This window comes from Gobio gobio (genome assembly GCF_949357685.1).
Source record: "Gobio gobio genome assembly, chromosome: 18".
In the NCBI taxonomy this organism is placed as follows: Eukaryota; Metazoa; Chordata; class Actinopteri; order Cypriniformes; family Gobionidae; genus Gobio; species Gobio gobio.
Window position 1 is genome coordinate 4917265 of NC_137111.1, and position 11058 is coordinate 4928322.

General features: G+C 41.9%; 1 protein-coding gene across 1 annotated transcript in view; it reads left to right on the top strand.

Moving 5' to 3' along the window:
* The window catches only part of lrrc1 (leucine rich repeat containing 1), a gene marked incomplete at its 3' end in the record, with an annotated part of 80937 nt that overhangs the window by 56533 nt on the left and 13346 nt on the right, over positions 1–11058 (top strand). The window contains 3 exon segments of the mRNA XM_079843540.1: positions 4939–5054; positions 7598–7664; positions 7670–7769. Of these exon segments, the coding sequence (XP_079699666.1) occupies positions 4939–5054; positions 7598–7664; positions 7670–7769 (283 nt within the window).

Consider the following 11058-nt stretch of genomic DNA (forward strand, 5'->3'; position numbering starts at 1 on the left):
GATTTTTTGGGGTCTGCTTGAATAGGTAGTTTTTATTTTGTTATCTGAAGGTTATTTTTTTCATTGTTGCGGCTCCTCTCTTCCCAGTCTGTCAGTAACGCTCTGTTTAGTTCCTGTCTCTATGAAGCCCCTCCTTCTGAATGTGCTCTGATTGGCTGGACCAGTGTGTTGTGATTGGTCAACTGTTTCAAGCATGCTTGGGAAATGTCCCGCCCACTTTAAGGAGTGGGAGTGAGTCCTCTAGTTGTGATATTCTAAAGCACAGTTGGCTGAGGCTTTCACAACAGGCTGGGTCGTCTGACCAATCAGAGCAGAGTAGACCAATCACAGCAGAGTAGACCAATCACAACAGACTGGGCCATCTGACCAATCACAGCAGAGTAGACCAATCACAACAGACTGGGTCATCTGACCAATCAGAGTAGAGTAGACCAATCACAACAGACTGGGCCATCTGACCAATCTGACCTGGGGTGTCCAGGACAGGTTTGAGAACCGCTGGTTCTGAAAGGTAATCCTTAACTTCCTAACCAGCAAATCCCGTTTCAGGGTCGAATCCAGTTCAGTGAAACCACACCTCAGGTCAATCAGTGTTATTAGCATTCTGCCCTGTGGCAACCTGCCATCACCCGTCACATGACTCCAGTCACATGACTTTGCCTACCCGTACAAACTGTAGTACTGTGTGATTGTGGCATGACTACAGCAAGCGGGACGGACAGACACACGGCTCTTTGTGTTACTGTCTCTAGTGTCATCTTCAACAGTCCTCCTCATGTTCTTGAGAAACCCTCATCTCTTACTCTGAAGGGGTTTTCTTCCACGCGTTCCTGTGTGAGGGGCGAAGACAGCACTGGTGACAGCTGGACCAGATTTGAGGAATGCTATTGTCTTGTTTAAACAATGGCTTTGTATGAATGAGGCAGCTTGTTCTCTGAGACCGTTTGCTCAGCTGTGACCTCTCTGACCTCACAACACACCGGCTCAGTCACCAAACACAGCAGAATGTCGTCATCTCATATGATTTCATCTTCTAGCTCTATCAGATTATTAATCACTATTGTTCTCATTTGAGAAATGTCTTGTTTTCATTTCTACACAATTATTACTCTTTAACATACAGCACAAATCAAGAGAATATCAACTCATTACACAAGGTTTATTTCACCTCATAACTAGCCATCCAATTTCCAGACGATTGCTTAATCAGGGTACCCGCGAGATCTTAAAAAGTCTTAAATGTCTTTAAATTCAAAATCTAAATGTTAAGGCCTTAAAAGTCTTAAATTCGCTGAAGTATTGAGTTCTAGGTCTTAAATAATTTTAAACGGGTCTTAATTTTCCTACGTCCATGTAACGCTACCTCTTGCTCATTGAAACGCTCCCGCAATGTTTTAGAGAGTGCGCGTGTGTGAGTGTTGTGTGCTTCGTTTTTTCGCTAGAGACCAACATGCATCTTATATAGCATCCAATCAGCTTTCATGTTATTGGCGCGGGTCTCTTTCGGATTGTACCACAGACACATCAAACGTATTTTATTCTTCAGCTTCAGTTCTCCAGTTCTTCCAGTTCACGCGATCGTGAAAGCAAAGGCGAATCTTTCTCACCTGCCACCTCGTATAATGACCAAATAAAAGTTTGATATGCCCGATAGCACTAAACAAAGAGTTTAAAAAGCGATGGAAACCCCGAACTCATTCGCTACTGACACACGGGCCGATGTCAGACTGGCCGCGGATTCTGCACGCGTTTGCCGCCTGTCAGCGCTCGCGCGAGTGTACCGAATCTAGGCTCATTCATAGATATCCATATCTATGGGCTCATTACTGTAGGTCTTAAAGTGAAAGCATTCCAATATAGCCTAGCCTATCCCCCCCCCTCCTGCCTGTGTCGTTAATATTAATCAAACAACAACAACAACGGGGAAAAACAAACAGTAGCCTACCTAAACTTAAAGCACTGTTTGTGTCTGTATATTTAAGTTGTATGTATTTGTCCTATTGTCAAACAAGATTCATGCATTTTGTTTGTTTGATTGCCATGTGTGACTATTGTGCATCTAATATAATGATATGGTAAATGTGGCATCCTAATTATGAAAAAAAAGAAACATGCACATTTCTGAAAATGACCACCACAAAATCAGTAATTTTGATCTCACAAAAAAATGTATATACACACACACACACACACTACCGGTCAAAGTTTGAGAACGGTTCGATTTTTTAAAATGTTTTTTAAAGAAATCTCTCCTGCTCACCGAGGCTGCATTTATTTGATCCAAAATACAGCAAAAACAGTATTATTGTGAATTATTATTATTATTATTATTATTTTTACAATTTAAAATAACTATTTTATATTTCAATATATATATCTTAAAATAGAATTTATTTCTGTGATTCAAAGCTGAATTTTCAGCATCATTGCTCCAGACTTTAGAGTCACATAATCCTTCTGAAATCTTTTTTTTTTTTACTTTTTTTTAATCCATCAAATAATCAAAAAAAAAATGTTTTACACAACTGTGTTCAACACTGATAATAATCATAAATGTTTGTTGATCATCAGATCCTCATATGAGAATGATTAGTGATTTAGTGAAGGATCATGTGACACTGAAGACTGGAGTAATGATGATAAATTCAGCTTTGATCACAGGAATAAATGACACTTTACTATATATTCACATAGAAAATAGTCACAACAGAACTGTCACAATATTACAGCTTTTTGTATTTTTAATAACATAAATGCAGCATTGGTGAGCAGAATTTAAAAACATTTAAAAATCTTACCGTTCTCAGACTTTTGACCGGTAGTGTGTTTGTATGTTAATCCTGGTGGGATTGAGCTATGAGGAAGTGCAAGATTACTAATACTTTGTTCAATTTGAATAAATAAATTTTGCAAGTAATTATGTGATTCTGCATTTCCTTTTGTACGTTTTTTTTTTTTAATTGCGTGATATAGGTCTTAAATTTAATTCATAATGGTCTTGAAAAGGTCTTAAGTCTTAAATTTGACTTGGTGAAACCTGCAGATACCCTGTTAATCGAGAGAAGCAGAAATCATGATTGTGAGCACAATTAAAATATGATTCATCGTGATTGATTGTAAATGCCATTTTTGAGTGGAAGGAAAAATATGCTGTTTTCGTGCATGTATCTTTAAATGCATATGAGCTGTTGCTCCGCCCCTATCCAGAAGAGGGTGGAGCCTGTCAGCAGTTGTGGCGGAGTCTGTGCTAATAGGGCGGAGTCCGGTCATCATGGGTGGGGTCTATGCTAATAGGGCGGAGTCCGTCATCATGGGCGGGGTCTATGCTAATAGGGCGGAGTCTGTCAGCAGTCGTGGATGGGGTCTATGCTAATAGGGCGGAGTCTGTCAGCAGTTGTGGGTGGCGTCTATGCTAATAGGGCAGAGTCTGTCAGCAGTCGAGGATCTATGCTAATAGGGCAGAGTCTGTCAGCAGTCGTGGGTGGGGTCTATGCTAATAGGGCATAGTCTGTCAGCAGTCGTGGGCAGGGTCTGTTTTAATAGGGCGGAGTCCGTCATCATGGGTGGGGTCTTTGTTAATTGGGCGGAGTCTGTCAGCAGTCGTGGGTGGGGTCTATGCTTATAGGGCGGAGTCTGGCAGCAGTCGTGGGTGGGGCCTTTGCTAATAGGGTGGAGTCTGTCAGCAGTCGTGGGCGGGGTCTTTGCTAATAGGGTGGAGTCTGTCAGTAGTTGTGGGTGGGGTCTATGCTAATAGGGTGGAGTCTGTCAGCAGTCGTGGGTGGGGTCTATGCTAATAGGGTGGAGTCTGTCAGCAGTCGCGGGCAGGGTCTGTTTTAATAGGGCGGAGTCCGTCATCATGGGTGGGGTCTTTGTTAATTGGGCGGAGTCTGCCAGCAGTCGTGGGTGGGGTCTATGCTTATAGGGCGGAGTCTGGAAGCAGTCGTGGGTGGGGCCTTTGCTAATAGGGTGGAGTCTGTCAGCAGTCGTGGGCGGGGTCTTTGCTAATAGGGTGGAGTCTGTCAGTAGTTGTGGGTGGGGTCTATGCTAATAGGGTGGAGTCTGTCAGCAGTCGTGGGTGGGGTCTATGCTAATAGGGTGGAGTCTGTCAGCAGTCGTGGGTGGGGTCTATGCTAAAAGGGCAGAGTCCGTCAGCAGTCGTGGGCGGAGTCTGTGCTAATAGGGCGGAGTCCCGTCATCATGGGTGGGGTCTATGCTAATAGGGCGGAGTCCGTAATCATGGGTGGGGTCTTTGTTAATTGGGCGGAGTCTGTCAGCAGTCGTGGGTGGGGTCTATGCTCATAGGGCGGAGTCTGTCAGCAGTCGTGGGTGGGGTCTATGCTAATAGGGTGGAGTCTGTCAGCAGTTGAGGGCGGGGTCTTTGCTAATAGGGCAGAGTCTGTCAGTAGTTGTGGGCGGGTCTATGCTAATAGGGCAGAGTCTGTCAGTAGTTGTGGGTGGGGTCTATGCTAATAGGGCAGAGTCTGTCAGTAGTTGTGGGCGGGGTCTATGCTAATAGGGCAGAGTCCGTCAGTAGTTGTGGGCGGGGTCAATGCTAATAGGGTGGAGTCTGTCAGCAGTCGTGGGCGGGGAGAAAACATATGTGACATCAAATTGCATACAATCTGCAAACGACTTGTTCTGAGACACTGGCACATTCACAAAAGAAGAAAACACTTCATGAGCAGACGAATGTGTGCATCTGTGTGTGAATCTCTCCATAGGAATATTCAAAATCTTTCACCTGTGGGGGCTTTCATTGTGTTTTAGCTGCACATGAACTCTAGCTCAGACCACTGATCAGTTCTTACTCTCACTGAAACGGCTCATTTAAGGAAAGGTTGACTTGCTGTAGAGTGTTCAGATATTCCTGTGGTCTCCTGTGACAGGGTTTCAGGAGCGTTTAGCAGCGCTCACCAGTGTTGTTTTCTGTTTCCTCAGATCGGCGGCTGCTGCAGTCTGAACGTCCTGTGTGTGAGAGAGAACCGCCTGAGCCGCATCCCTCCAGAGCTCTCGCAGGCTGCGGATCTGCACGTGCTCGACGTGTCGGGAAACAGGTTTGTCAGAACAAAGTCCTCTCACCAGGGGGTTTGTGTTAGGGCTTGATGAAGACGGTGGGCATCAAACACATCAGCGAGTTCCTTTGACACGGATGTGTCTGCATCAATGTGCAGTTATACATTTATATGAGGCTCAGATCTCGCTGACTGCAGGGCGCATTGAAGAGGAAAAGAAGAGATCCCGGTTCAATACACCTGTGGGATGCAGTTAGAATTACGATAGAAAGTCATATTCCTCCCTCGGTTTGTGAAAGCTGTGCTCGTGGAAATGCATTTACAATGGAAGTCACACAGTTTAAAGTGTAGCCACAGGAGTGTGTTATATATGTTAAAGGGATACTGCATCCAAATATGAAAATTCAGTCATCAGCAGCTGTTTGTTGCGAATTTAACTTGTGGGCAAAATTGGAGTATTGCATATTTGCATTCCATCCCATGTGTTCAATAAAACAAGTAATACAACTTTAAATAGCTGCAATCCTCCATCATAAATGAGTGTTGTCTCAGAGGGTCAGAAACACACACACACACACACACACACACACACACACACACACACACACACACACACACACACACACACACACACACACACACACACACACACACACACACACACACACACACACACACACACACACACACACACACACACTCTCTCTCTCTCTCTCTCTCTCTCTCTCTCTCTCTCTCTCTCTCTCTCTCTCTCTCTCTCTCTCTCTCTCTCTCTCTCTCTCTCTCTCTCTCTCTCTCTCTCTGTCTCTCTCTCTCTCTCTCTCTCCTCTCTCTCTCTCTCTCTCTCTCTCTCTCTCTCTCTCACTCACACACACACACACACACACTGTCATGTTCTCTTGCGTTGGGATGCTGGTGTTTTGGAACACAATCGTGTGAGACTCTTCTGGAGGAATACACACACACACACACACACTGCCCCTGCCCCTAAACCTACCCATCACAGGAAACTGCACAGTTTACTTTCTGTGAAAAAAACCTCATTCTGTGATTTATAAGCATTTTGAAAAGTGAGGACATGGGGAACGTCCTCATATTTCACCCTCTTTTTATAATACTCATGTCATTATACACATTTTACACCTGATATTTCACAAAAACATGCCCACACACACACACACGTGTGCAAGAAAGGAATGTTATTTCACTATAGCCCGCCGGCTGGCCGTTGATAGCCCGTCTGAAAAATACATAGCCCCGAGACGTAGGGCTTTGCGACCCCTGGCGTTACAAGTCTGAGTCTGATCACGAATGAACCAATAACAGCTTCTCCAGCCTGTGACTGCGTGCTAAGGTGTGTCATCAATAGATATCAAACGATCTGGAACAATGCAATACTAACACATATAAACATGTTTTACTCACATCAGTGTGTTGCAGCGTTCCTGTCGGATCCAGAAGCAAAGCATTGTGTTTTAATCTCAATATGTCTGCACATCCAGTCTCCACCTGTGTCTTGTTTACAAACGAATCCGCGGTGAAATAAGGCGAACAAACGCACAATGTCTTAGGAACCGGCATGTTTATTGCTCAGTAGCGCGGCCCGTTTAGCTCCACGAGTCGGTGGGCGGGGCTTGAGGCGGAGCTTCTGCATCCGATGACGTCAGTGGTCGACATATTCTGAGATCTCTCGTTTTCTGGGCCTGGTGTCAATAAAAGCTTTTCTTTGACTAACAAGGACGTTTTCAGCTCTGCAACTTACAGGATATTCTTATATCACGATGAACTTTTATATACCAAAGCCTCAAGGGAAAGTTGATTTCTCAATTCATCACCCCTTTAATATAGTGCATGAGGCGTTGATGATGCTTTATAATGTTTTTGTGTCTTTTGTGGGGCACTGGGGCTTAACAATAACTCAGAATATTATACACACAGTATCAGATTTGGATCGGTCCTGTCTAACCGATACACGATCTGGCAAATAATGGTGTATCGGAGCCCATACTGAGAATTGGATCAGCGCATCCCTAATTTGTTTATATCGCTTTTATGCATTCGTTATGCAACAAAATTGCATATTTAAAGCTAGTGACATGAGAAAACAAACTGACATGTTCATGCACCGACAGAAACAACAAATCAGAAATTGTTTATTGTCACTGTAACACATATTTTGCTATTTTGATTAGATAATAGATTTGGAGCCAAATTACAGGGTGGTAAAATGACCTCTTATTCTTTTACACAGAGATTGGTTGATCTATTAGTGACATCTGTTGACTTTAGCAATCTTTGTTGCATTATACGCAGATTAAATGACTCAGTCGAACATGTGTCCTTCTAACAGTAAAGCTCTGATTGGGGGATTTAAACTCTACAATCATGACCGCTCGCAGTAGAGGCTTGTACATCAATCTGTAATATTTTGTCTTAAAAATCGAGATTTTTCTAAAGTTTTAGTCTCGCCCCTATGTTGATACAGTCAGAGTTACAGTCTTGTGTTTGTCATGAATAAAGCTCCCAGATTTTCGAGAGTTTGAAGGGCGTCTGTGATTGATTATTCTGTGTGTGTCTCTGTGAAGGCTGCTCTACCTGCCCTTGACCCTCACTAGTCTACGGCTCAAAGCGCTCTGGCTGTCGGAGAACCAGTCTAACCCCTGCTCACCTTCCAGACGGATGTGGACCCCGAGTCTGGAGAGAAGGTCCTGACCTGTGTCCTGTTGCCTCAGCAGCCCTGCGAGCCGGAAAACAAAGGTAACGCTCTGATGTGTGCGCTTTTCACGGAACAATGTGGGTCTACCTGACATGCGCATCTGTAAAAGTGTGTTGAGATATCACACCGTTTCTGTGGCGGCTCGAAGAAGAGTGTGTGACCTCTTCAGGGGACGTGGCGCTCTCTGCCTGTCAGCCGGTCTGGGCTTCCGGGTTGGCCGGTGTGGTTTTGGCGTGTGGAAGTTTTTGTTGAGAGCGGGTCAAATGTGGCAGAAGTTCGAGAAACTGCTTATCGGAGTGTGTGATTGGTTTGCGTTAAGGATGGAAGAGCTTTAATTTGTATATATTTTCCTTGTTTTTTTAGGGACAAAAGAGTTTCATTGCTTGTCAAGTTACTTTGGAAATGTATACCTCATGGGTGAGCAATATCGACAAAAAATGATATTTTGATAGTTCTGGGATTTTATCGATAGCGATAATTAGACGATATTATGCCGAGTGTGTTTATTGTGCAGGTTTATGACTGGTTTCTTCATATTCTGTGTGGTGGTCAGTTCACAGCAGTGACAGAAATCATCTTTTCCAATAAGATTTGTACCTTTTTATTCTATTTTTACCTTTATAAAGACATTTTTTAACCTAATTAAATGTATGCATGTCAAACTCTTACATTTAATCAATCAATTCAATTCTAATAATACGACACAATAGGGCTGTTACTGAAATCAATATCAACTACAGAGGAAGATCATTTACACACACTCAGGGACAGGAATGAGTTTAACCTGCTTTTACACATGCACACATAATGTGCTGATGTTTTACAATACAATTATATTTATTTAGCACATTTAAAAACAACTGGGGATGACCAAAGTGCTTTACAAAAGCCATGAAACAAACAATAGAATAGAAACACAATACATTAAAGCAAATAAAAGATGGAAAAAAACAGGAAAAACCTCTATGAATATCAAGGAATATTGAAAACAATTGAGAAAAGATACGTTTTCAAAGTGGATTTGAAAATTGACAAAGTTTGTGCGGTTCTGATATAAGCCCGTAGGCTATTCCTTCACTTTTCCATAACAAAAGCATGATCACCCCCTTTTTAAAGTCTAGTTCTGGGAACAGATAGATCAGAGTCCCTCGATCCGAGTGATCTCGACTCTGAGGACGGATGTAATAATTGTGGAGCCTGGTTCCGCGAGATCAAAACCACTGTAATGTGTTCACTTTTACACTTTGAGGAGCCGTGCTGCAGCATTTTGAACTAATTTCATCTAATCGGGATGTTACAAAGGCATGCATAACAGTCTCAAATTTCTTAGCAGACAAAAAGGGCTTAACCTTGGCTAAAAGACGGAGATGGTAAAAACAGACTTAACCACAGCACTTTATATTTAAAGGGTTTGTTCACCCAAAAATGAAAATTCTGTCATTAATTCCTCACCCTCATGGACACCCGTCAGACCTCCGTCCATCTTCAGACACAAATGAAGATATTTTAGTGTAAATCTGATGCTCTGAAAGGCCTCCATTGGCACAATGCACTTTACACTCTCAAGACCCTTAAAAGACACTAAAGACGTCGTTACAAAGTCCATCTCACTACAGCGGCTCTACAATAACTTTATAAAGCGACGAGAATAGTTTTTGTGCGCAAAAAACCCCTAAATAACGACTTCTATAGTGATGACCGATTTCAAAACATGGCATCATGAAGCTCGAAGCGTTATGAATCAGTGAGTCGATTCATGATTCGGATTGTGTGTCAAACCGCCAAACTGCTGAAATCACGTGACTTTGGCGATTCAAACCGCTGATTCATAAACGCTTCAAAGCTAATATACTATATACGAAGCAAAACTATACTGCAGGTAAGGGCTCCCTATATAGTTTACAGCAATATCTTCAATAAACGTTTATTATATTTATAATATAATTCATTTAAGGACAGACACTTTTTTCCCAGTCAATCACTGTTTAATTAAAAATAATAAAAAGCAATTTTGTAAAACTGCTGTACCGAACTGTGACTTCAAAACCGAGGTACGTACCGAACCGTCAGTTTGTGTACCGTTACACCCCTAGTATATAATTTTTAACCTAAATTGCTCATCTTGCGCTGCTCTGCGACACACCACGGATTGCGTAATCACGTCAGAAAGGTCACGCTAGACGTAGGCGGAAGTACCGCCCCAAGCGAACGTGTGAAGACTAATACAAACACCTTTTACCAAAAATACACTCCATCTCCAACTTCAAAATCATCCGACATCGCCGTTTAACCTGTTTTAGGAATGGATGTTTGTATTAGTCTTCACATGGGGCGGTACTTCCGCCTAGCGTGATCTCAGTGTCGGCCCTTCCTAATAAGCGATAGAAGCGGTTGCATAGGCCCCAGGGCCCCAGGGCCAGGTGTTAAGACAGTAATGTGTGGTTATAAGTTTGATAATGTTTGCTTGTGCCAGTCGTGTGCGTTAATGTTTGAGGTGGCGACACTATCAATCTGGTGCAGAGAAGAGAAAATGGGGAATGAAGCTTTAGTAAACTGACATGTAAAATGACACTTATTCACACTATTTAGTTATAATCGTTAACTAAAACTATTAAAAACAATTCTGTTCATTGAAATAAAGCTGAAATGAAAACAAATTGGTTACACTTTACTTAAAGCCTTTATGTATAATGCATTATAAAAGTATTGTTAATACCTTGATTATGCCTTGTAATGCATTGTATGGTTTCATTAATAATTGTAATCCACTTTTAGAAAGTATAATGTGTTAACAAGGAATCTGTGAATATTATAATGCATTTTAGCTTTTGTTATAATACTTATGAAAAGAGAGAATGCGTTATAACTTATATAATGAATACATTTATAATGCATTATACATAAAGGCTTTAAGTAAAGTGTTTCCAAAATATCTAATTAGTTGAAAAACTTGAAATGTTGCCCTGGAAATAAACTGTTCAAATATTAACTGGAAATGAAAAACAAAAACTGAAATAAAAATAAATTAAACCTAGATAGCAATATTAAAAAACGCATGACAAAAGCACATAATGAAAATGACTCGAATTCACTTAAAATGTGCATGAAAATAAAAGCTAATTTAAAATAATCAAACTAAAATAACCTGCTATGCCCACAGAATGGAATATAGTAGTTACAATATAATATATATCATGCAGAAACAACAACCAGGTAATACAACTTTTTCCAAAAAACTTTACTAAAAGTGCCGGGAGGGAGATGTTAATGTAGAATATATTCCCTCCAGCCAGCTCTGCAACACTTTGAGGCCCGGATAGGCGTTCACAT